Source organism: Dipodomys spectabilis, unplaced genomic scaffold (genome assembly GCF_019054845.1).
Source record: "Dipodomys spectabilis isolate Male_0828 unplaced genomic scaffold, ASM1905484v1 ptg000085l, whole genome shotgun sequence".
Classification (NCBI taxonomy): Eukaryota; Metazoa; Chordata; class Mammalia; order Rodentia; family Heteromyidae; genus Dipodomys; species Dipodomys spectabilis.
Window position 1 is genome coordinate 5426511 of NW_024870762.1, and position 25277 is coordinate 5451787.

At 49.4% G+C, this 25277-nt stretch overlaps 3 protein-coding genes across 21 annotated transcripts; 2 read left to right on the top strand and 1 right to left on the bottom strand.

The window, feature by feature from the left end:
- The first annotated feature begins 1468 nt into the window (after window positions 1-1468).
- Window positions 1469-4098, top strand: CUNH6orf47 (chromosome unknown C6orf47 homolog). Its single transcript, XM_042684280.1, has 2 exons — window positions 1469-1896; window positions 2173-4098. The coding sequence occupies exon 2, from the start codon at window positions 2251-2253 to the stop codon at window positions 3130-3132; it is 882 nt and encodes a 293-aa protein (XP_042540214.1). The 5' UTR covers window positions 1469-1896; window positions 2173-2250; the 3' UTR covers window positions 3133-4098.
- Window positions 4099-4437: 339 nt separating this feature from the next.
- Window positions 4438-7287, bottom strand: Apom (apolipoprotein M). Its single transcript, XM_042684161.1, has 6 exons — window positions 7097-7287; window positions 6279-6433; window positions 5977-6050; window positions 5785-5883; window positions 5513-5611; window positions 4438-4579 (listed from the first exon to the last, which is right to left on the bottom strand). Exons 1-6 carry the CDS (start codon window positions 7208-7210, stop codon window positions 4554-4556), a joined length of 567 nt encoding a protein of 188 aa, XP_042540095.1. The 5' UTR covers window positions 7211-7287; the 3' UTR covers window positions 4438-4553.
- A 3856-nt stretch (window positions 7288-11143) lies between these two features.
- Window positions 11144-25277, top strand: Bag6 (BAG cochaperone 6). 19 transcript variants are annotated; one of them, XM_042683750.1, is made up of 26 exons: window positions 11144-11407; window positions 12028-12148; window positions 13582-13699; window positions 13811-14007; window positions 14247-14300; window positions 14463-14537; window positions 15244-15482; window positions 16155-16284; window positions 16758-16955; window positions 17348-17600; window positions 18415-18492; window positions 18605-18712; window positions 18839-18951; window positions 19040-19127; window positions 19306-19589; window positions 20318-20612; window positions 20979-21148; window positions 21336-21389; window positions 22706-22808; window positions 22892-23016; window positions 23172-23318; window positions 23418-23480; window positions 23590-23733; window positions 23833-23919; window positions 24707-24853; window positions 25102-25277. In XM_042683750.1, the coding sequence occupies exons 2-26, from the start codon at window positions 12041-12043 to the stop codon at window positions 25195-25197; spliced, it is 3474 nt and encodes a 1157-aa protein (XP_042539684.1). In that variant the 5' UTR covers window positions 11144-11407; window positions 12028-12040; the 3' UTR covers window positions 25198-25277. The 19 variants fall into 19 exon arrangements, with proteins under 19 accessions (XP_042539684.1, XP_042539691.1, XP_042539696.1 ...); XM_042683743.1 differs by having other exon boundaries at window positions 11146-11407; window positions 23812-23919; XM_042683746.1 differs by having other exon boundaries at window positions 11146-11407; window positions 23421-23480; window positions 23812-23919.

Below are 25277 nucleotides of genomic sequence, written 5' to 3' on the forward strand. Positions count from 1 at the left end.
TATTGAGCCTCATCTCTACTTCCAGCTTTTTTTTTTTGTGTGTGTATTTTAGTGGAGATAGTATCTGGAAGGCTGGGAAGGTGGCTTAGTGGTACAGTGCTTCGCATGCACGAGGCTCTGGGTTTGATTCCTCAGCACCACATAAGCAGAAAAAGCTGGAAGTGGCACTGTGGCTGAAGTGGTAGAGCCTTGAGCTGAAGAGTTGAGAGACAGTGTGCAGGCTTAGAGTGCAGGCCCCACAGCCAAAAAAAAAAAAAAAAAGTCTTTTGCCTGGGCTGGTTTTGAACCACCATATTCAGATCTCAGCCTCCTGAGTAGCTAGGATTGCAGGTGTAAGCCAAGGGAACCTGGCTGGAAGTAGTCTTGCTGGATAGAATCAAGATAGGAGGTTTAAGATTATCCACCTTATAGACAGGCACCTGTGGTTCATGCTGTAATTCTAGCTACTCAGGATCTAGGGATCAAAGCTTGAAACCAGACTGAGCAGGAAAATCTGAGACATTTATCTCTACCAGAAAGCCGGAAGTGGAGTTGTGGCTCAAGTAGTAAAGCACTAGACTAGAGCAAAAAATCTCAGGCATAGCACCCGGGTCCCAAGTCTAAGCCCCAATACCAGCACACACACAAGATTCTAGGCACCAGTGGCTCACATGTGCAATCCTAGCTATGCAGGAGACTGAGATCTGAGGATAGCAGTTCAAAGCCAGAAATTAACCCCCAGAAAAGAAAGGGGTGCTGTGGTTCAAAGTGGTAGAGCTCTAGCCATGAGTGAAAAAGCTGAGGGATAGCACATAGGCCCTGAATGCAAGCCCCAAGACCAACAGAAGGAAAAAAAAAAAATTACCCACCTTGTATTCTGTCAGCTGTGACCAGAACTCTGGCCTCCAAATAAAAGTTTATGTCAAAGGGATGGGACATAAGGCGTTGTGAATTCTAGGCAAGCACTCTACCACTGACCCAAATCATTGCTAAGTCAGTTTATTGCACTAGCTATAAGCTCCTGAGGGCAGGAAGCACATCCTATTAGTCTTTTTCTTTCCCACACTTTGCTGCCTGGCGCTCCCACTCCCTTGGCAGTTCCCCACGAGGCGGTAGGCTTATGAAGAGCTCACAGATCCCTGCATGGAGGGGTGGAGAAGAGTTGTTCAGAGTGGCAAGGGTTTCCTGATCATTTTCCTTTCAGTAACATCCTTTCAAGAAGTCGTGGGCAAAAACAGGAGTGGTGGAGGAGGTGCAGAAGAGCCCTGGGGCAGGGGGCGGGAGAATTCAGAGCAGAACGGAAGGCTGGAGGGAACAGAAGGTGGGAGGTGAAAGGGAAGGACTGGGTTGGCCTTCAGATGCTGGTGCTGGTAGACGCCGCTCCGCCGCCCGCAGTACCGCGTTAGAAGAACGCGGGGACACGGGGGGAGGTCGATCCGCAGGGTCCGCCCTGCAAGCTGCGGGCTCCGCCCCCGTCGGTTCCTCCCGTCCCGGTGCAGCTGCTTCCGGGCTTCGCGAGGCTGCGGCCCCGACGCTGGGCCCAGGAGCGGCCCCCGCGCTCCGCGCTCGGATGCCCGGCTCCCCAGGTAGGCCCGCACCCGGGGAGCCTAGGACCTCTGAGGACATCTCGGTCCTGACCTTGCAAAGGCCAGTATCAGCTGCGCCCTCGGGGGACCGGTCATTTTGTAGGACTCAAAGCCTCCTAAGTCAAGGGACCCACGCTTCTGGCTGGAGTTTGCTGGACACTTCCATCCCACCTCCCGACGGAGACTTCCTATTTCGTGAATTCTCCTGGGGCAGCAGTTTAAGACTTCTCAGAGACCAGAGGACCGAAGGACCCTTGGCCACCTTCCTTCTTTCCTTTTCTGATGGAGAATCGCCTTCCCTGTTTCTGGGGCACCTTGGGGCGTGGTCTTGGTGAGTGAAACTTGGGGTGCTGCCTGCTGGGAAGGAAATCTGGACACAGAATAATAGGGGTGACCTAGTCTTGTCAGATTCTGAGTCTCTTGAAAATCTTGTGAGAGGGGGTGGTGAGGTGAATGAATTTGTGCATGCCTTTTCTTCTTTGCTCCCAAACTGAAAAGGAGACAGACCACTTGCTACACTGGAGGCTGCCTAAGGGAAGTGGGGAGCTCCTTCTGAATTCAAATAGGAAGACATCACTAAGCAGATACCTGTTCTGAATCCGAACAGATTCTGGCTTCTGAGAAGACCCTCAGTCTAACCAGTGCTAGGAAGCACTCCCAGATTTGGGGGAGGCTCGTTACAGCCATGTTCCTCCAGCGACTTGGTGGCTGGCTACCTCGCCCTTGGGGCCGGCGGAAACCAAGGAAGCCGGACCTGCCTGCCCCAGAACCCAGATGGGTGGACAGCTCCCCAGAGAATTCGGGGAGTGATTGGGACAGTGCCCCAGAAACTATGGGAGATGTGGGACCTCCCAAGACAAAGGAGTTGGGGCCACTAAGGAGCTCCAGGGCTGCTCGAGAACCAAGCACTGAGCCCCAACTTGAGCAACTAGGAAACAAAAGAATGGAGTCCCTCAAGTCAGACAAGACTATCTGGAGCAATCAAGAGTCTGGGAGACTAGAGACTGGAGGAGCCATTCCAAAACTGGGATGGGATGCTGTGGATTCAGGCGGCTCCAGGAGACCTGAGTTGTCCGATGAAGGGGGATCAGGTTCCCCTGGGCCAGAAGTGCGAGTGGAGAAACCTAGTCGGCGCCAGAAACTGATGGGCTGGCTGCGAGGAGAACCAGGGGCTTCCCCACGGTACCTGGGGGACCTGGAGGAATGTCTGCAGATCTCCACCAACCTGACCCTACACCTGCTGGAGCTGCTGGCCTCAGCCCTGTTGGCCCTGTGTTCTCGGCCACTGCGGGTAGCCTTGGATGCACTAGGCCTTCGAGGACCAGTAGGCCTTTGGTTACATGGGCTACTAACCTTCCTGGCTGCCCTGCATGGGCTCCATGCTGTGCTGAGCCTACTTACAGCCCACCCCCTACACTTCGCCTGCCTCTTTGGCCTCCTGCAGGCTCTGGTGCTGGCTGTCAGCCTCCGAGAGCTCAATGGGGATGAGGAGGTCACTGATTGGGAGGACAAGGAGTTGGGAAGGGAAACGGAGGAGCAGAGGGGAGGCTCAGGAAATGGGCTGTAAGTGTGGGGTGAGGTGGGGGCAAAGGGTGAAGATGGCGTGGCCTTTGGAAGAGTAGAGAGACTCGGATTGTAAGCACAGGGACCTCAGGGATGGGGCAGAAGCCCTACAATATGAGGGCACGGCCCCCCCTTCATACCGTGAGACATAGCTGTTTAGGGTATCCTTTTATGGACATTGGGGCATTGCCCTCAGATTCACCAGCTCACTACTTTTTGCTTTTACATATCTCCCACCTATGGTTTTTATTTCCACCTCCAGTTTTTTTGTTTTTTCCACATCCACTTTTTAACAGTCAAAAGTAAATAAATAAATAATGTGATGGTGGAGAATAAAAGCCAAAGGGTTATTTTTACCTTTCCAAACTCTCCAGAGGTAACAGAGACCAGAGATGGGGAAGAGATCTCTGCACTGAGAGGGTGAATGGGAGTCATAAAATGTCTCTGGATCCTGGGCCCAGGACCATCTAGGAAGTGGGGCTGCTAGGTGGGTGGATTAAGGATTTTGGAAGGGGCTGGGCACTGGTGGTTCATGCTCATCCTAGCTACTCACGAGGCTGAGGTCGAAAGTTTGGGTTTGAAGCCAGCCCAGGCAGGAAAGTCCCTGAGACTGTTATTTCTAGTTAACCACCAGAGTGCCAGAAAGGAGCTCTAACTCAATTAGTAAGAGCACAATTTCTTGAGTGAAAAAGCCAAGAACACACCTACAGGCACACACCCACACACAAAACTTCTGAAAGGGGTCAAAGGTGACAGGGAGCTAGCATGGAGGATCTGGTACTAATAGGGCCACAGGGAGTGGGGATGGGTAAGTAACAGGCCAGAGGGCCAGCTCAGCTGGCATTTCAGACAAGCAGCATGGGGTGAGGATAATGCTAGTTGTCCCCATTCAGAGGCTAGTGGTTTGCTCATTCAGCAATAACTGTGTCACACTAACTCCTAAATATACCACTACAATGTGAGAATACTGTATTCTGTGTCCTTCTTAATGCTGTCCAGTTGTGGGGATAGGTTGGGACAATGCTGAATGGGGAGTGACATTGATAGCTAAGAGACAAAACCATAATAAGCTGAGCACAGGTGGCTCAAACCTGTAATCCTGGTGATTCAGGAAGCTGAAGATAGATGTTTTCAATGCCACTCCAGGCAGAAAAGTCTGTGAGATTCTACTTCCATTTAGCTAGCAAAATGCTGGACTGGAGGCATGACTTAAGTAGTAGAGCTTCAGCTATGAGCACGAAAAACAAGTGAGAGCACAAGGCCCTGAGTTCAAGCCAGGTTAAAAAAGCACAGGAAAAAACAAACAAGATGAGGACTAAAAGTCATCTTTATTTTTCCTGAAAAGGAGTTGATAAGACTCCAGCTTCTCCTGCTAGCAACTCAGCTCCCATCATGTCTGTCTGGGAGCATAGATGAAGTTATAGATCAGCTACTGGACAGTTTGCAGGTCTCTGAGAAAAGAAGGGGGTAGAAAGGATGGAAGCAAGGCTGGTGGTAATGGAGTGAGAAGAATGTACTCTTTCATTTCTCAATGTCATAGAAAGGATCTTGGATGTCTTTTCCCACCCATATCTGACCCCCTGCTTCCTTTTATCCATTACAGACTCAAAGTTTATCTTAGGCTGGTGGCTCATGCCTGAAATCCTAGCCACTCAGGAGACTGAGATCTGAGGATCATGATTCAAAAAAATCAGCCCAGGCAAGAAAGTTGTGAGACTCTTTTTTTTTTTTTTTGGTCATGGGGCTTGAACTCAGGGCCTGGGCGCTACTTCCATTTTTCCCCCGGCTGGCTTTACACTGTGATCCTCAGATCTCACCTCCTGAGTAGCTAGAATTACAGGTGTGAGCCACTGGCACCCAGTCTGTGAGACTCTTATCTCCAAGTACCACCAAAAAAAACCAGAAGTGGTGCTGTGGTACAAGTGGTACAGCCCTCACCTTGAGCTGAAGAGCTCAGGGACAGCACCCAGCCCCAGAGTTCAAGCCCCATGACTGACGAAAAAAAAAAAAAAAAGAAAGAAATGACACTGTGGTTCAAGTGGTAGAGTGCTAGGATTGAGAACGAAGACACTCAGAGACAAAGAGACTCAGGGACAGGGCCTGAGTTCAAGCCTCCCAGCCAACAAAAATAAATAAATAAACAAAATTTATTAAAAACAACACTCAAAAAACCCCTCACTATCTTTTGAGTAGCCCAGAGTCCCTCAGGAAACTGCACAGATTTTAGCCACATCCTTTGGTGCCATACTACCTGTGAAAAGTGGATGTGTCAACATGGTCACTGCCTTTGGCCATGCCCTCTGGTCACATGAGTCTCCTTCATCTAGCACCCTTAGAAAACCTGGTGATTCCCAGGTTGTACCTGGGAGATTCTAACCTCTCACCTTGATTCCTAGGAGTCACTAAGAAGGTTTTGAAATCCAAGCAGGAGGTCAGGGACTGAAATTCCTCCACACACTTCTCTGGAGGGTGTGGCAAGCGATCTGGAAGAGCAAGGTGCAGCCAGGCCAGTCAAGCTCCTGTTTCTCAGCACCCTTTATCCCATAAAGGGAACTTTATGGAAGCACCCATCCCATTCTGGATGCCTGTAGCATCCTCCCTTAGGCTCCAAGTCAGGAGACCTCTTGTTTTCTTCCTCTGATACTTCATTACTCACTGTACAGGAGAAAGCGCTGATAACCCTGATCCGTTTCTTTCAGTATGATTCCACCTGGGCATGTGCTGGAGAAGAGTTCAGTCTTCATGTCAGGGCGGCCTGACAGGAGAAATGGGAGTAAGCATGAGTACAGATATGCAAAACCAAATTTAGGGATTAGGACTGGAGAGAGTGAGGAGAATGGCAACCTACCTTCAGTTCTGAGATCTGTGCTCCTCTCAGTCAAGTGGTAGATCCATTGCCTGGGTACACAGTGCCCATTTTTCCTGCAGATTGTGGTGGCAAGGATGAAAGACTGACTGTCACTTCATCCACTTAGTACCAGCCTCTATGCCATCCTGTTCCTCCAGAACAGCTACCAGAGGGCAACTCTAGAGCTATTGAATTCAGTAAACCAAAAGTAGTAGATATAATGGTCAAGAGCCCAGATCCTGGTGAGGGCTTACACTTTGGGTTGAGAGTGTACCCATCAGTGCTTCTATCTCACCACTTACGTGCGGATGCCAGCACGAAGCTGAAGCTGCATTGGGACAGTGCTGGCAGACATGTTGAAGACGATATTGTCCACTGAGTCAAAAGTTGACAACTCTTCCTTGGTGGGAGCTGCTCCTGCGATAAAGTACCACTGGCCCAGGTGAGGATCTGGGAACTGAAGAGACAGAAGAGCAAAAGATAGTGGGTTACCACTGATTCAATATGGGATCTATCCAAGCTCTTCACCAAGTAGCACTTGGGGTGGAGGTGTTCGCTGCCTTCTTTCTTTCCAACTTCCTTCTGCTGAATCTATGACAATAAGTAATTAAATGACTTCTCTTTGTCCTCCCCAGTCAATATGGGTAACCCTTTACTCCCTAATCCTGCCATGTCTCCACATTGATGGCTACAGCCCTGACACTTTTCTTGCTTTCAAAACACTCACCCTCTTTCTTCTTTCACTTCCCAGTTGTTGTTGTGTGTGCGTGCACACACATGCACACACACACACACACACACGCGCGCGCACGTGCGTGTGCCCTGGGACTTGAACTCAGGGCCTGACACTGCCCCTGAACTTTTTTGTGCCTAAGGCTAGCACTCTATCATTTCATTTAAGTTACAGCTTCCCTTCCAGCTTTTTGGTCATTAATTGCAGATAAAGAGTCTCATGGACTTTCTAACTAGGCTGTCTTTGAATCACAATCTTCAGATCTCAGCTTCCTGGGTAGCTAGGATTACAGGCATGAGATACCTGTCTTTCTTTTAGTTTGCTCATCATAGCTACCCACCCAAGACCCTCAACTTTCATGGTAGACTTCCCCCACTCAGTTCATACCTTGTTTTCATCCACTCTCAGCGTTGTCAATTGACTGTGCTCGGGGCACTGATAGATGGAGTTAAAGAGAAGGCCATAAAGGTACAACACAGCTGCCCAAATTTGGTGGAACATCTTTAGGCAGGAGGGACCTGGTGCTGTGTGGGGTGCCTTTTAAAGGACTCCTCTCTTTTCAGAGGCCTACTGCTCAGTCCAGTGTGCTTTTGGGCCCCTTGCCTCGACCTTTGACCCTTTCACCTGCTAATAAGTAACTTCAACCTTGTTTTCCCACCCACGCTTGGATTACCTACGTTATTGAGACATTGGCATGACAAGAGTCTTAGAAATTATGGGAGTTGAGTAGATGCTTGTGGTTTTTCAACCCATATCTGAGCTGGAGTTCTTTGGGTTACATAGCATTGAAGAGAGATGACTGGATTGGGCCTTTCATTCATTCACTTAAGAAACTGTTTTGATTCCCTAATGTTTGTCAGGAACTAGCTAATCTCTGGGGAAATAAAACTGAGTAATCACAGTCCCTGTCCTTGAAGAAGTCGGTATAGGTAAAGCCAGCTGTACAAACAAATCACGCAATACAACCTGATCAGTGGCTTTTTTTTTTGGGTCCGTCGTGGGGCCTGAACTCTGGGCCTGGGCGCTGTCCTTCAGCTCTTCAGCTCAAGGCTAGCGCTCTACCACTTGAGCCACAGCGCCACTTCCAGCTTTTTTTCTTTTTGCTTATGTAGTGCTAGGGAATCGAACCCAGGGCCTCATGCATGCAAGGCAAGCACTCTACCACTGAGCCACCTTCCCAGCCCCTGATCAGTGTTTTAAAACATGTACAAACCAGTTACCGGGACATTGTGGGTTTCTCTCTGAAGTTTATGATTGAGGGACCGGTAGGTATACACCCTAGAAAAGCTCAATGACACATAAGTGAATTCATCCATTCAATGTTTATTATGAGAAAGAGGCTACACAATCTAGTGGTTAAAAGGATACACATGGGTATCAGGAAGAAGGGTTCAGACCCTAATTCTACTTTAAACTTGGAACTCTTGAGGTGCTAGGCTAACATGCCATGCTAGGCTTAACTGCCACTGATCCACACTCTGAGCCCCTTTGGGACAATTGTATTCATCTGTGTCTTATTTTGTCATCTGCAAAATGGGTACACCAGCAGAGTATTAAATGAAACAATGCTTGTAAAGTTCTTAGCAAAGACCTGCTTATGGTTGTCTAAAAGTAAATAATCATTGTAATTAATAGTACTGGTTGCAAAGCACTTATTATAGTTTCTGCTAATAAACTTTTAAATGATGGTAGTAAGAATTAAGAGAAGCTGGGAGGGGCTGGGAAGGTGGCTCAGTGGTAGAGTGCTTGCCTTGAGCTGAAGAGCTGAGGGACAGCGCCCAGGCCTCACGACAGGACCAAAAAAAAAAAAAAAGAGAGAGAGAAAGTGGGAGCCAGTGGCTCATATCTGTAATTCTAACTACTCAGGAGGCTGAGATCTGAGGACTGTGGTATGAAGCCAATCTAGATAGGAAAGTTGGTGAGACTTTTTTTTTGGTCAAGGAGCTTGAACTCTAGGCTTGGGTGCTGTCCCTGCACTCTTCAGCTCAAGGTAGGCTTGAGGATTGTGGTTTGAAGCCAGTCTAGCAGGAAGGTTGGTGAGACTTTTTTTTTTTTTTTGGTCAGTCATGGGGCTTGAACTCTAGGCTTGGGCGCTGTCCCTGCGCTCTCCAGCTCAAGGTGAGTGCTCTACCGCTTGAGCCACAGCGCCACTTCTGGTTTTCTAGTGGTTTATTGGAGATAAGAGTCTCATGGACTTTCCTGCCCGGGCTGGCTTTGAACTGTGATCCTCAGATCTCAGCCTCCTGAGCAGCTGGGATTATAGGCATGAGCCACCGACGCCTGGCTTGTTGGTGAGACTCTTATCCCCAGTTAACTAACACCAGAAAGCAGTACAGCTGTGGCTCAAGTGGAAGAGCTACAAACGCTCAAGGAACACTGGTCCTGAGTTCAAGCTGCAGTACTGGCACACACACATATACACAAATCACTAAGAGGCAGACACTGGATAGGGCCAAGTGGCTGGAGCAATAAATGCAATGAAAGATGGGACTTAAACTTATGGACTCTTCCATAAAAGCATTGCTCATGCCAGGTGCCAGTGGCTCACACCTGTAATCCTAGCTACTCAGGAAGCTGAGATCTGAGGATCGAGATTCAAATCCAGCCCAGGCAGTAAAGTCTGTGAGACTCTCATCTCCAGTAAACCACCAGAAAACTGGAAGTGGCACTGTGGCTCAAGTGGTAGAGCGCTTACCTTGAGCTGAAGAGCTGAGTGACAGTGCCCAGGCCAAGTTCAAGCCCCACAACTGACCAAAAAAAAAAAGGCTAGATGATAGTTGGTTTTTTTTTTTTGGGGGGGGGTCCAGTCATGGGCCTGAACTCTGGGCCTGGGCGCTGTCTCTCAGCTCTGCAGCTCAAGGCTAGTGCTCTACCACTTGAACCACAGCGCCACTTCCGGCTTTTTTTCTTTTTGCTTATGTGGTGCTGAGAAATCGAACCCAGGGCCTCATGCATGCAAGGCAAGCACTCTATCACTGAGCCACTTTCCCAGCCCTAGATGATAGGTTTAAGAGTTGATTATTCTGTACTATTTGGGGGTAATCTTTGTTTTTTTTTTTGGGGTGTAGAGTGTGGACCCAGTGCCTTGTGCACCCTAAGCATGTACCCTGCCACGGAGCTACAACCATTATGGGGCTGGGGTGCTGGTGGCTCATGCCAGTAATCCTATCATGCCTGTAGTTCTAACTACTCAGGAGGCTAAGATCTGAGGATCGCAGTTCGAAGCTAGCTCACGCAGTAAAGTCCATGAGACTTATCTCCAATAGCCTACACAGAAAAAGCCGAAAGTGGGGCTGGGAAGGTGGCTCAGTGGTAAGAGTGATTGCCTTGCATGCATGAGGCCCTGGGTTTGATTCCCCAGCACCACATAAGCAAAAAGAAAAAAAAGCAGGAAGCGGCGCTGTGTCTCAAGAGGTAGAGCACTAGCCTTGAGCTGAAGAGCTGAGGGACAGCGTCCAGGCCCAGATTTCAGGCCCCACGACCAGACTCAAAGGAAAAAAAAAAGAAAAAGCCGAAAGTGATGCTGTGGCTCAAGAGCGCTAGTCCTGAACACAGACTGAGTCAGGACAGCGCACAAGCCCTGAGTCCAAGCCCCAGGACCGGCAAAACAAATAAAAAACCTAAAACGCAACAAAAACTTAGAGACCTAAAACCTTAAGTCTGATAGGTCAGGACTTGAGTTCTTAGGTTCATCGAATTATACTTACCTTATAGAGGGGATGTTAATGCATCTCAGATTGTGAAGGCTTTAAAAAATACGCTAATTGGCACACACTATGTGTTCAGTAAATAATAACTTTATACTGGATATAAACTAAGATAGGGAAGAAGAGCAGAATGTCGGTAGTCGCGATCCCCCCCCGCCCCCCCCACCCCCGCGCTCCCCAATCTGCAGAAGACTTTTGGCGGCTCCTCCTTTTACTTCCAAGTCCTGAAAGGCAGTGGCATGCTTAAGTTTTCCTAAAACATGATGTGTGCCCTCGACCGAGCTCCGCCAAAGAGCAAGATGACGCCCACCGCCTGCAAAACGCCCTTCCCCGCCAAACTGAGCTCGGGTCCAACGACTCCACCGCACACAATACAGCAGCCCGCGAGCCACCCCCCAACTGCCCGCGGGAAAAGGCCACTTCCGGAGGCTCAGACTCTAGGGCGCAGTGTAAGGACCAGTTTTAGGTGGCTAGGACTGTGCCGCCTTCAATTCACCGCCTGCCAAAAGTTTAACCTTGAGGGACATCATAATTTTCCAGACTCTAGGGCCCAATACAATTGTTCGTAGTCTTTCCCGAGGCAAAAACAGTCCCAATTCTTTGTCAGGCATTTACATAGACACCTCAACCTCCTGTCGCTTCCTTATACGCGTGCGTACTAAGGAAGCACAAACACAAAGTGGGGGGGGGGGGAGGGAGGTGCTTAATGTTACGCGTGCGTAGTGAGACTCACGCAGGCGCAGAACGGTCCCCCGGGAGACGGCGGCGGTGACGGCTCTTCGGGGTGCTCGGCTCTCTCCCATCCAGGCCGACCCCGGCCCGTCTGGCCCCTAGGAACTCCGTATTTGGGGCCGCAGACTTTCTCATCGTGCCCCACATAAGTAAATACAGAAGACCTGGGGAAGCCGGAAGTACCGCCTTGAGAGCCCCAATACTAACGGGGAAACGGAAGTGGCCTTCGGTGGCAAGTTAGGGGAGACCGGAAGTGACGGTACGGCGGGGAAGTCGGGGGCGGAGCCGCAGGGTGGTGGTGGTGTTCGGTGTGTGTGTTTGTGTGTGTGTGTGTGAGTTTGGCGGGCCGCGTGTGAGGTGAGCCGTTCTGCTGGAACATCTACGGAAGGCGGAAGTGGGGCCCGCCAACTAGCGGTTCCTGGCCCCCAGTGAGTGCGGTCCTGGGTCCCTAGTGATTTAGGCGGGTTCGATGGGCGTGGCGCGCGTGCGCGAAGCTTCTCTCTGCGCCAATTCTGGCGCGACCCTCGCTCTCGCGTTGTCCGGGGAGAGCTCTCCGGCCCTTGCCCTCGTAACTGGTGATGACACTCCTCTCGCTTCCTTTCCTGATTCCCGGCCCAGCTAGCCCTCCCTTGTTGTGATTGGCATTGTGGAGCCCCTCCCATTTCCCGTCCTTTAGCTCCCTATGTCGTCGGTCTCCTGCCCTTTGTGTTTCTCTCCCGGTGCCCCGGAATCAGACGAGGGATGAGGGCGGGTGTGAGTGTGTTTGCTTTTGCAGCAGGAACTTTTTAGGTATTGGGGCGGAGATTCAGGCTGGGGAGGCTTCCGGGTATAAAAAATGTACGAGCGACAGCGGATCTGACTCCCTTCGGTCTTCCTTAGAGAGCTGTGGGTCATGGAGCCCAGTGATAGTACCAGTACCGCTATGGAGGAGCCTGACAGCCTGGAGGTGCTGGTGAAGACCTTGGACTCTCAGACCCGGACCTTTATTGTAGGGGCCCAGGTGAGACCCCAGCATTTTTGGGAGACATCCATTAGCTCTTCCTTTTTCTTCCTTAGAGAAGACCTTAGTTTTCTTGTCCCTAAATGTTCTTTTTATTGATTCATTTGTTCATATTCTAGATAGAACATCATCTGATGCTTTGTGTTGATTGAAAAGGTATGGTTAATGTTGAATGAGGCAGATTTTGTTCTGCCTTTACCTTGCTAAAGCTCAGTGTAGAGGGAAATACAAAGAAAGGAAGAATCCATGCTCTTATTATGGGTTGACCAGTCTAGAGGCAAAGGCACAGCTCCAGCCTTTTGAAGGAGAGGAAATATCGCATAAATACCTCAAAGAATCATTTCTTATAAGCCAATTGATCACAGGTATATGATGTGTTTATAAGGGACAAGAAATCATAATGTAAGTAGAAGCCTAACAGACTGTTGAATAGAGTGAATAATGTCTGGAATAATTTGAATCTCTTGAACTTAGTGCAGCATGGACATAGTTATTTATGGCTTTATACCTATATTTTTTGTAGACAAATTTTGAATAGTTTGTAGTGTTCTAAAATATGCAAGATCATACAGGCTCTTGTGATTAGATTCATGTAAATATTCTGGTATGTCTCAAGTCATTTGTTTAGTAAGAAAGTATCCCCTTCTCTTTCTCTAGTTCTAAGTTATATTCTTCCCCTCCCCCCAGCACTTTATTCTCTTTTTTCCTTTTTCATTTGTTTTCCTTAGCTTAAATTCCCATTCCAGGGGCTGGGAAGATGGCTCAGTGGTAGAGCGCTTGCCTTGCATGCCTGAGGCCCTGGGTTCGATTCCTCAGCACCACATAAGCAAAAAGAAAAAAGCCGGAAGTGGTGCTGTGGCTCAAGTGGTAGAGCGCTAGCCTTGAGCTGAAGAGCTGAGGGACAGCGTCCAGACCCAGAGTTCAGGCCCCACGACTGGACCCAAAAAAAAAACAAATTCCCATTCCATCTTTTCTTTGCTATTACTTTAATTTTTGAGATTAGAGGGAATGACCTGATATTATTTTGTGTTTAGGAAGGCGTTATTGGTATCTCTAGACATAGTCCTTGGGAGACCAGAAGAGAGAAGGAATGTTAGTTGGCTCCCCCCACCCTTTTTTTGGTTGGTTAATTGGAAATAAAGAGTCTCATGGACTTTACTGCTTGAGTTGGTTTCAAACCACAATCCTCAGATCTCAGCCTCCTGAGTAGGTAGGATTACAAGTGTGAGCTACCAGCATTTGGCTGGTTTCATTAAGTTTGTTGTTTGAATTCAGACAGGACTGTCACAGTTAATGGCTTTTTACAGTAATTAAATCCCCTAGTAAATAGTTGGATAGTGATTCTGTAATGGTTTTTACCCCAGTTTCCACAAGACAGGTGTCCCTTTTTCCTCCATTCTCTGATTACTATGTGTCACTTGTCCTTCTTGTAGATGAATGTAAAAGAGTTTAAGGAGCATATTGCTGCCTCTGTCAGCATCCCATCTGAGAAACAACGTCTCATCTACCAGGGACGAGTTTTGCAAGATGATAAGAAGCTCCAGGAATACAGTAAGAGGGTGGGGAGGCAGTTCAGAGGCTGAGGCTATTGTCCCAGAGACATGAGTGAAGGCTCTGAGTTTACCTATTTTGGTGTATTACCTTTTTTTTTTTTCCCTGCAGATGTTGGGGGAAAGGTTATTCACCTGGTGGAACGAGCTCCTCCTCAGACTCAGCTCCCTTCTGGAGCATCTTCTGGAACAGGATCTACTTCAGCCACCCATGGTGGTGGACCCCTGCCTGGTACTCGGGGCCCTGGGGCCTCTGTTCATGACCGGAATGCCAACAGCTATGTCATGGTTGGAACCTTCAATCTTCCTGTAAGCCTGGGTCCCATATGTGTGAAATTTGTGGGAAAGGGCAGGATAGGTTTGCTTGTGGTAGCATTAGGGGGCTCGTAAGATAGATATCTGTATTTAGACTGGATTTGCAGAGTTCTTTAGTCTGATATTGGCCTACCTTTTAAGAAAAAGAGTTGGGATTTCAGAGACTGAGTTGGAATTATGGAGGCCTTAGTATCTGGCTTCTCCCAGAACAACTTCCCTTACCCTTTCCCCAGAGTGACGGCTCTGCTGTGGATGTTCACATCAACATGGAACAGGCCCCGATTCAGGTATCGAGGGGCCTGGGAGGGTCAGGGAAGGGGATCTGGGAGAAGGAGGCCATCAGATGGGGGAGGACCTGGCTGAGGAGATGCCTGGGATCTGGTTTAGTAGGTGGTAAAACTCATGGCTTTTATCTCAAACCCACGCTGATCATCCATCTCATATTGTAGAGTGAGCCCCGGGTTCGGCTGGTGATGGCTCAACACATGATAAGGGATATACAGACCTTACTATCCCGGATGGAGGTAAGTGAGCAAATCTAGATGGGATTTTTCCTTTGCTCCTCTTTACTCATGGCCTGGGTTTTGGGGGCACATTTTTGTTTTTCTAATCTGGTCTCTGTTTTACAGTTCTCTTAAGCAGAAAATGTTTCTTTGTGAGGCTATCTTGTCCTTGCCAGCACTTGTGATGCCTGGTATCTGGGATTTTGTTTCAAACTTGTCAGATAACTTCATAGAATCTCTTCAATGAAAGAAGCACTCACAATTTTTTGTTTCTTTTGAGACAGAGTCTCACTATGTAGCTCAGGTTCGCCTTAAACTTACAATCTTCCTGTGTCAGCCTCCTGAGTGTAGAGATTACAGATGTGTACCATCATGTTAAGCACATTCAACAAATTTTTATTTCTTTACTGTCATGCTCAGTATCAGTGTGTCCTCATTTTACTGGTTTGTGTTGGGGCTGCAACGTATGGCCTTTCCTTGTGGTTGAGGTTAGGAATACACAGTCCTTACTCGTTACTGATTCATTTACAGATATTACAGACATTTATTGTGTATCTAATATTGACAGTCATAATATTGTTGCTGGGGAATCAAATACACGAATATTGAGTCCTGCCTTTGAGGAATCCAGTTAGAGTACCATCTTCACTCTTGACTCCTGTAGTCTGAGTAATTCATGGCAGCAATCTTATTCTGTCTTTGTTCTCCTGACTCTTTTCACATTTAGTGTCGAGGGGGATCCCAAGCACAACCCAGTCAGCTACCTCCTCAGACGCCAACCATGGCCCCAGAGCTAGTATCCCTGAGCTCGCAGACATCAGAATCAGTTGAAAGTGAAGCACCTCCACGGGAGCCCATGGAGGCAGAAGAAACAGAGGAGCGTGCCCCAGCCCAGAGCCCGGAACTCACCCCTTCTGGCCCTGCCCCAGTGGGCCCAACACCTGCCCCAGAGACTAATGCACCCAAGTAAGATAAAAAGGGAATCTTTGGGGATTTGGGGGTTCCTGAGTGCAACATGAAGACCAGGGGAGGGATTGTGGGAGGAGGGGAAGCATTGCTCAGGGTTCATTGTAGAGTTAGTACTATGAGGCCAGGTGGGCCTGTTGGTGTAGGTAAATGAAGTTAGGACTGGCAGCTGAACAGAGCATTGCTCTTTCTAGGACAAAGAAATCCAAATTGTGTCTCCTGAGCCTGATCAAAATTTTTTCCCATTTCTTTTTTTTTTTTTTTTTTTGGGTCCAGTTGTGGGGCCTGAACTCTGGGCCTGGGCGCTGTCCCTCAGCTCTTCAGCTCAAGGCTAGTGCTCTATCACTTGAGCCACAGCGCCACTTCCGGCTTTTTTCTTTTTGCTTATGTGGTGCTGAGGAATCGAACCCAGGGCCTCAGGCATGCAAGGCAAGCGCTCTACCACTGAGCCACCTTCCCAACCCTCTTTCCCATTTCTTTGTGTTGTCAGCATGGGATTGTAGGGGGAAGATGGGAGCAGTTTTTTATTTTCCCATGTGTGAGAGGAAAAAATAAGCTCTACTAATCCAAAAGGTTGAGTTATAATCCAGGAGGGTAGATAGGGCACCTGTGGACTATGAGGTGGGCGCTCTGAGGGCAGCCTTGGCTCATTGCCCTTGGGGTTGTCCACAGTCATCCTTCGCCTGCGGAATATGTTGAGGTGCTCCAGGAGCTGCAGCGACTGGAGAGCCGCCTTCAGCCCTTCCTGCAGCGCTACTATGAGGTTCTGGGTGCTGCTGCCACCACAGATTACAACAACAATGTGAGCCTCTCAAGACTCTCATCACTTCTCCTTTCTTTCCTTTATATCCCCTTCCCTCCACTACTCAGAACAGGGTGAGATGCAGATAATCATTTACTCCCTTAGTGTCACAACAAAATCCCTCTAGATAGGCATGTGATCTTTCCTCCCATACAGAGCAGATGATAAGTCTTGGCCATACCCAGTGTCTTCGTCCTTGAATTGTGTAGGAAATTTGAAACATAAAGAAGATTCGTAGATGATGACTCAACTATCCCTTGTTCAGTTCATTTTAGTACAAAATTCTTTATGTGTATTAAGTAGAATTTACCTGCTAAGCTTTGGTTTGTGCAGAAATTCCAAGGATATGTTGAAACCTTATAGAACATGGCATTATTACTGCTGTTAGTGAGGTAGAATTCAGTTTAACATTTTCAGTAAGGTGAATTCCAGCTTAATATTTCCTGCTTTTCTGTGTTTGATCTGGGACACAGCATGAAGGCCGTGAAGAAGACCAGAGGTTGATCAACCTGGTTGGGGAGAGTCTGCGGCTGCTGGGGAACACATTTGTGGCACTGTCTGACCTGCGCTGCAATTTGGCCTGTGCACCCCCACGGCACCTGCATGTGGTTCGGCCCATGTCTCACTACACCACCCCAATGGTGCTCCAGCAGGCAGCCATTCCCATTCAGGTGGGCTGGGGGAAGCTGAGCCAGGGGAGAATGGAGTGGGGTATGGTGGATTGATCAGAGTGGCTGCTGGACTTGGAAAAGATCAAAGAGGAAGACTTTTTTTTTTGGTCCGGTTGTGGGGCCTGAACTCTGGGCCTGAGCACTGTTCCTCAGCTCTTCAGCTCAAGGCTACTTCCCTACCACTTGAGCCACAGCGCCACTTCCGGCTTTTTTTTTGCTTATGTGGTGCTGAGGAATCGAACCCAGGGCCTCAGGCATGCAAGGCAAGCGCTCTACCACTGAGCCAACTTCCCAGCCCGGAGAAGACTTTTGAAACATGGCGATAAGGATGTAGGGTACTCTGAATTAGGACATTTTGTTTTTCTCATTTCTACCTGCCTGCCTTTTTCCAGATCAATGTGGGGACCACTGTGACCATGACAGGGAATGGAACTCGACCCCCTCCAGCTCCCAGTGTGGAGGTGCCTACCCCTGGTTCTGGCCAGGCATCATCTCTGGCTCCGTCTTCTACCACTGTTGAGTCCTCCACTGAGGGGGCATCCCCCCCAGGGCCAGCTCCTCCACCAGCCACCAGCCACCCCAGGGTCATCCGGATTTCCCACCAGAGCGTGGAACCTGTGGTCATGATGCATATGAATATTCAAGGTGAGTTTGGTCAGTGACTGGAAGAAAAGAGCATCATACTAGTGTTGGAGTTGGGGCTGGAGTTGATGCTGAGATATGAAGGAGTAAGGGAGGGGCAAAGAGAAGGCCAGTGCTAGTGGTTGGCCTGAGGGAGGAGAGAGGAGAGGAGCAAAAGGGGATTACTTTGCTCTTAGTTTTGTTTTCTTTCTTTTCTTTTTTTTTTTTTTTTTTGTTGGTCATGGGGCTTGAACTCTGGGCTTGGGTGTTGTCCCTCAGATCTTTAGCTCAAGGCTAGTGGTCTACCATGTGAGCCACAGTGCCACTGCCCTTTTCTGTTTATGTGGTGCTGAGGAATTGAACCCAGGGCCTCATGCACCTGAGGCCACTGAGCCACCTTTCCAGCCTTGGAGTTTTGTGTGTGTGTGTGTGTGTGTTTTGTTGTTGTTGTTGTTGTTTTGATTGGTTGTGGGGCTTCAACTCTGGGCTTGGGCGCTATCCCTGCGCTCTTCAGCTCATGACAAGCTCTCTACCGCTTGAGCCACAGCCACAATTCCGGTTTTCTAGTGGTTTATTGGAGATAAGAGAGTCTCACGGAGTTTCTTGCAGGCTGACTTTGAGCGGAGATCCTCAGATCTGAGCCTCCTGAGCAGCTAGGATTATAGGTGTGAGCCACCGGCGCCTGGCTAAACCCTGGAGTTTTGTTTTCATGAAGCAAACACCTTGTAGATGGAGGGAAAGGCAGGCTTTCTGATCAAGGGAGTGAGAGAGAGCTTGAAGGATGGCTGATCTCAGGAGGATATGGTCTCAGGGCTGTTCTCTCTGTCTTCCTGCCCAGATGCTGGCACACAGCCTGGTGGTGTCCCGAGTGCTCCCACTGGCCCTCTAGGACCCTCCGGTCATGGCCAAACCCTTGGTAAGAATGAGGGCACTAAAGCAGGTCAAGCTCCGGGTTAGAGAAAGGGGTAGGGCTGAGTGGGTGGATTGAAGGGGTCCAGGTTCAAGGTTACATCAGACCCGCCCCCCAGGCTCCACCCTCATCCAGCTGCCCTCCCTGTCCCCTGAGTTCATGCACGCCGTCGCCCACCAGATCACTCACCAGGCCATGGTGGCAGCTGTTGCCTCCGCTGCCACAGGTAATGACCTGAAAGGAGGGGAGACCTGGGGGTGGGACATAGTCCATGGTGGTGGGTATTGTTGACTAGCAAGTAAGGGCCTATTCCTCAGCCCTTTTGGGCTCTCTCATCTTCTACCATTCACAGGCCAGCAGGTCCCAGGCTTCCCAACGGCTCCCACCCGGGTAGTGATTGCCCGGCCCACCCCTCCACAGGCTCGACCTTCCCATCCCGGAGGGCCCCCAGGCTCTGGAGCTATGGTGAGCAAGAATGTCGGGGAGTTCAGTGAGGAGCAGTTCTGGATAGGTCATGGAAAAGAGCAGGACTGAAATCCTCTGTCTCCCCTAGCAGGGCTCTGGGGTTGGTACGAATACTTCCTTGGCCCAGATGGTGAGCGGCCTTGTGGGGCAGCTTCTTATGCAGCCTGTCCTTGTGGGTGAGTTGTCATCTTTCCCCATCTCAAGTCTGAAGGTTCCTTCCTAGCCTGTTCACTGGTACTTCTCCATTCCTTTCATAATTTCTTCATTTTTGCTCTTCTGCTAGAAATACCAGCATGAGGCTACTACAGTGTCTGGGTTTTCTTCAGGTTTGACCTTTCTTTTGATTCTTGACAGCTCAGGGGACTCCAGGAATGGCTCCATCTCCTGCCCCTGCCACAGCTTCAGCTAGTGCTGGTACCACCAACACAGCTACCACAGCTGGCCCTGCTCCTGGGGGGCCTGCTCAGCCTCCACCACCTCAGCCCTCCACGGCTGATCTTCAGTTCTCTCAGCTCTTGGGGAACCTGCTGGGGCCTACAGGGCCTGGGGCTGGTGGGCCTGGCGTGGCTTCTCCCACCATCACTGTGGCAATGCCTGGAGTCCCTGCCTTTCTCCAGGGCATGACCGATTTCTTGCAGGTGAGTGGCTGGCTTACCCTTTACTTCACCTTTGTTTCTTCATCCAGCCTAGACTGGTACTGTATTGGCATTCTCTAACCACTGGATTACAGCTCCTAATGAAATACCAAGGCAAGGGACGTAGTAGTTCAGTGATTCTGAATCCTCTGGGATATGAAGAAGTTTAGTAGCTAGTAGCTTTCTGATCTAACCCATTTAGAGAATCACTCTTGTTTAATAGCTATCCACAAGTGTTTCAGGTTTTGGTTTTTTTTTTTTTGTCGGTTGTGGACCTGAACCCTTGGCCTGGGCACCGTCCCTCAGCTCTTTAGCTCAAGGCTAGCGCTCTACCACTTGAGCCACAGAGCCACTTCCGGCTTTTTCTGTTTATGTGGTGCTGAGGAATCAAACCCAGGGCCTCATGCATGCAAGGCAAGCGCTCTACCACTGAACCACCTTCCCAGCCCCAAGTGTTTCAGTTTTGTGGCTTTTTTTTTTTTTTTTTGACAGGATTTTACTGTATAGCTTTGGATGGCCTCAAACTCAAAATCCTGCCTCAGTTTGACAAGTAATGGGATTACAGCCGTATGCCATTACTAATGGATAATAAGAGTCTTGTTTTTATAAAAACCAAAATATAACTCTGTGGCCCTTTTCTTGGGCCCTTGTTGTTTGTCCCCTCTTGATGCCATTTTATGTCTTTGTCCTGATTCTCACCTTGTTTTCTTTATTCTTTCTCTGTTTGCCAGGCAACACAGACTGCCCCTCCGCCCCCTCCTCCTCCTCCTCCACCCCCACCCCCAGCCCCAGAGCAGCAGACCACACCCCCACCAGGGTCCCCTTCTGGTGGTACAGGGAGTCCTGGAAGTCTAGGCCCCGAGAGCCTGCCACCAGAGTTTTTCACCTCGGTGGTGCAAGGTGTGCTGAGTTCCCTTCTGGGCTCCTTGGGGGCTCGGGCTGGCAGCAGTGAAAGTATTGCTGCCTTCATCCAGCGCCTCAGTGGATCCAGCAACATCTTTGAGCCAGGGGCTGATGGTGCCCTCGGTAAGCAAAAATTGGGTGTTTTGTCTTCTCCAGGAAGGGGCAGCTAGGGAATATAGATAGCTTCTCTCTCCATCCCTCCTTCCTTCTTCCCTTCCTTCCTTCCTTCCTCCCTCCCTTCTTTTTTTTCTCTCTTCTTATCTCTCCCTCCCTCCCTCTCTCTCTCTCTCTTTCTTTCTCTCTGTCTCTCTTTTTTTCTTTCTGTTTGTAAAGGTGAAATACAAGGGTTACAGTTACATAAACACATTTCTTTTTGAACAGTGTTACCCCTAGGTAGCCTTTCTTTATTAGCAACATGGAATGAGGCTGATGGGCTGGTGGCCGGTGAGCAACTAGCTGGTAAAGACCAATTTCTGCCCCTGTCTGCAGGATTCTTTGGGGCCTTGCTCTCTCTTCTGTGCCAGAATTTCTCCATGGTGGATGTGGTGATGCTTCTCCATGGGCATTTCCAGCCACTACAGCGGCTCCAGCCCCAATTGCGATCCTTCTTCCACCAGCACTACCTAGGTGGCCAGGAGCCCACACCTAGTAACATTCGGGTAAATGAAGCCTGGGATCCCAAGAGCTCTTACCCTCCACACCTTTTGTTCCTTATTCCCAATTCTACTTTTCTGTCAGCTAAAGCTACAGCTGTACCAACTCAGCCCTGGACTTGTTAGTGGGGAGGCGGTGGGGGAGTCTCTTGAGAACAGAGGCCTAAGCCTAAACTGTGATGTTCCTCCATAGATGGCAACCCACACACTGATCACCGGGCTGGAAGAATATGTGCGGGAGAGTTTTGTGAGTAAGCTTTCTCTATTCTTCTCCTGTCCTGGGTTTGGGTAGAGAAGTTAATGTTCTCTGCTGCCTCCTCTTCCACTTCCGTGTGTGTGTGTGTGTGTGTGTGTGTGTGTGTGTGTGTGTGTGTGTGTGTGTGTGTGTGTGTGTGTGTGTGTGTGTGTGTGTGTGTGTGTGTGTGTGTGTGTGTGTGTACGTACACATGTGCACACATATTAGTACTTGTCCCTGCCTTTTAGACTTTTTCCTCTCAAGGCTAGAGTTCTACCACTTGACATACCTATACCTCCAGTTCTGACCTTTTAGTGGTTAATTGGAGATGAGTCTTTTTTTTTTTTTTGGCCAGTCCTGGGGCTTGAACTCAGGGCCTAGGCACCGTCCCTTAGCTTCTTTTGCTCAAGGATGACACTTTACTACTTGAGTCACAGCACTACTTCTGGCTTTTTGTTTATGTGGTGCTGAGGAATCAAAGCCAGGGCCTTATGCATGCTAGGAAAGCACTCTACCACTAAAGCCACATTCTCAGCCCAGAGATTAGAGTCTTATGGAAGCCGGGCAATGGTAGCTCACACCTATAATCCTAGCTACTCAGGAGGCTGAGATCTGTGGATCTCAGTTTAAAGCCAGCTCGGGCAGGAAAGTCTTTGGGACTCTTATCTCCAGTTAACCACCAGAAAACTGGAAGTGGCACTCTGGCTCAAAGTGGGAGATGGCTAACCTTGAGTAAAAATGGCTCAGGGACAGCACTTAGGCCCTGAGTTCAAGCCCCATCTGGGACCACAAAAAAAAAATAAAGGGAGGGGTGGGGCTGGGAATGTGGCTTAGTGGTAGAGTGCTTGCCTTGCATGCGTGAGCCCTGGCTTCGATTCCTCAGCACCACATAAACAAAAAGCCGGAAGTAGTGCTTGTGGCTCAAGTGGTAGAGCGCTAGCCTTGAGCTGAAATGCTGAAGGACAGCACCCAGGCCCAGAGTTCAGGCCCCACAAAAAAAAGTCTGATGGGGCTTTCTTGCCTGGGCTGGCTTTAAACCATGATCCTCAGATCTCAGCTAGGAATTCAGGTTGTGAGAAACCAGTGCCCTGCTGCCTCCCCCCCCCCCCCCCCCCCCCGCCCCTTTGTGCCAGTCCTGGGCACTGTCCCTGAGCTGCCTTAGCTCCACTTCTGGCTTTGTTGGAAGTTTAGTGGAGGTAAGAGTCCCACAGACTTTTCTGCCCAGGCTGGCTTTGAACCACAATCCTCAGATCTCAGCCTTCTGAGTAGCTAGGATTATAGACATGAGCCACCAGTGCCCAGTTCTTACTGTATGCTTTATCTTTCAGTCTTTGGTGCAGGTTCAGCCAGGTGTGGACATCATCCGGACAAATCTAGAATTTCTCCAGGAGCAATTTAATAGCATTGCTGCTCATGTGCTACATTGCACAGGTCAGGGGCTGACCAGGCCAGGGTGAGTGGGGATATGTTGGTATGCAAGGCATCAATGTTCCCTTCTTATATCTGGATTACAGACAATGGATTTGGAGCCCGGTTGTTGGAGTTGTGTAACCAGGGTCTGTTTGAATGCTTGGCCCTGAACCTGCACTGCTTGGGGGGACAGCAGATGGAGCTTGCTGCTGTCATTAATGGCCGAATTGTAAGCACCACTCAACTCTAGGTCCCTATCCTTTCCTTCTGTGTCCTACACAGTTTCCAGTTTTCTTCTCCCAACTGCCACCCATTACCCTGGATCTGATCAATTGTGGAAGGTGGTTGAGGTTGTGTGTTTCACATCTCCTTCCTGACCCTTAGCGTCGTATGTCTCGTGGCGTGAATCCGTCTTTGGTGAGCTGGCTGACCACTATGATGGGACTGAGACTGCAGGTAGTCTTGGAGCACATGCCTGTGGGCCCTGATGCTATTCTCAGATATGTTCGCAGGATTGGTGACCCACCTCAGGTAAGAGACCTGGTGAGCTCTGGGGTCAGGAGACTTGAGAGACCTTGGACAGAGATCTGAGTGGGCTTTGTTTTGTTCTCTTTTTCTGATCCATTCTCACAGCCACTTTCGGAGGAGCCAATGGAAGTTCAGGGAGCAGAAAGAACTTCCCCTGAACCTCAGGTACCAGGAAGAGGTTGAGGGACCGGATATGGAATTTGGAGGGCTGGGGGAAGAAGGGCTGGAGGCTAAGAATTCTGAAGTCTGGATCTTCCTGCCATCTGACTCCCAGCGGGAGAATGCTTCCCCAGCCCCTGGAACAACAGCAGAAGAGGCCATGTCCCGAGGCCCACCCCCTGCTCCTGAGGGTGGCTCCCGCGATGAACAAGATGGGGCTTCAACTGAGACAGAACCTTGGGCAGCTGCAGTCCCACCAGTAAGTGGCATAAGATGAACCATTGGGTTGAGGCAGCTGTAAGTTGTGGGAATTACTTTCTGGTCTTTTCCTTAACAGGAATGGGTCCCTATTATCCAGCAGGACATTCAGAGTCAGCGGAAGGTGAAACCCCAGCCACCCCTGAGTGACGCCTACCTCAGCGGTATGCCTGCCAAGAGACGCAAGGTTGGTTTCTCACTTCCTTGAGAAGCCCTTTCTAGTTCCCTTGTTACGCTTAGAATCAAACTAGAGTGGAAGGAGCACTTTCTAGTTCACTCTTTTCATTTAATGAGGAAACCTTTTGGGGCTTGTAGTTGGTGCCTAACCACACAGAACTTTGTCCAGATATTGCTAGCAGTCAGTCCCTTAGATGCCTTATCCCCTAAGTGACTTAAGCCTATTTCCTTTCATGGTAGGCTTCTTCCTATGGATAAATTAGCTCCATATCCTGTATGAGTGATCCATGTCCTCTTGCTTCAGATTCAGCATATCCAAACATCTCTGGGTTTTGTGAGACAGGAAGACATTTTTGCTGTCAAAGTCACATGTGGGAGGTGGCAATGGGGAGGATTATGATTTAAGACCCTCATAGGCAAGAGGTTTGAGTGTCCCCATCTCAACCAGTAAGAGTTGTGGATGATGGTGTACACTTGTCATCCTAGATATACTGAAAGTGTAAATAGGATTGTTGTCCAGGCTGGCCTGGGCAAAGAGTGAAAAAAAACCTATTCAAAAATAACTAAAGCAAAAAGGGCCAAGGGTGTGGTTTGAGTAGTAGAGGGTCTGATCAGCAAGCACAAGACCCCAAGTTCAAACCCTAGCATTGCCAAAAAGTGAAAACCCATGTGTGGGCTGTTTCCCTTATCTCCATTAGTGTAGACACTCAGCGGTTGACTCATGGAGAGGATGAACTGGGTGGTGGCACTGGATCTGACATCGATCCTCTTTTCCCTCCCAATCCCCTATCCCCCAGACGATGCAGGGTGAGGGCCCCCAGCTGCTTCTCTCAGAGGCTGTGAGCCGGGCAGCTAAGGCAGCCGGAGCTAGGCCCCTGACGAGCCCTGAGAGCCTGAGCCGGGACCTGGAGGCACCAGAGGTTCAGGAGAGCTACAGGCAGCAGGTGCCCCCCACCTTTTAGCAGAATAGGGATGGTCTAGTGGGAGGGGTTGGGCCAGGGTCCCTTTTCTCTGCATCCTTTCAGAGAACACTTTTCCCTTATGGCATCTGGGAAGGCTCAGTTGGTGCTATTTTGGGCTGTTGACGGTATGGCTGGTGGGGGAAGTATTAGTTCCTGAGGGATGGTTTTGTGTGCTTGCTGGGATTATGGGGTTTGGCTAGACCTTCAACCTGCTTATTCTCTTTTTCTAGCTCCGGTCTGATATACAAAAACGACTGCAGGAAGACCCCAACTACACCCCCCAGCGCTTCCCTAATACCCATCGGGCCTTTGCTGATGATCCCTAGCTCTTTGCTCAATGGCCCTTATTCACCAGGGGACCATTTCCCCTCACAGTATTTAAGAAATAAAGTCGGATTTTCCTGGC

Bases quoted from the DNA above. Each gene is read 5' to 3' on its own strand.
- CUNH6orf47 (XM_042684280.1), top strand. From the start codon at position 2,251: ATGTTCCTCCAGCGACTTGGTGGCTGGCTACCTCGCCCTTGGGGCCGG.
- Apom (XM_042684161.1), bottom strand. From the start codon at position 7,210: ATGTTCCACCAAATTTGGGCAGCTGTGTTGTACCTTTATGGCCTTCTC. The intron at 5,612-5,784 runs GTGAGTAATGAA...TTGCTCTTCCAG, and splicing joins TCAGCGCTTTCTCCTGTACA to ATCGCTTGCCACACCCTCCA. The intron at 4,580-5,512 runs GTGAGAGGTTAG...TTCTTTTCTCAG, and splicing joins AGTGACTCCTAGGAATCAAG to AGACCTGCAAACTGTCCAGT.
- Bag6 (XM_042683743.1), top strand. From the start codon at position 12,041: ATGGAGCCCAGTGATAGTACCAGTACCGCTATGGAGGAGCCTGACAGC. The intron at 21,390-22,705 runs GTGAGTAAGCTT...TTTATCTTTCAG, and splicing joins AATATGTGCGGGAGAGTTTT to TCTTTGGTGCAGGTTCAGCC. The intron at 22,809-22,891 runs GTCAGGGGCTGA...TCTGGATTACAG, and splicing joins TCATGTGCTACATTGCACAG to ACAATGGATTTGGAGCCCGG.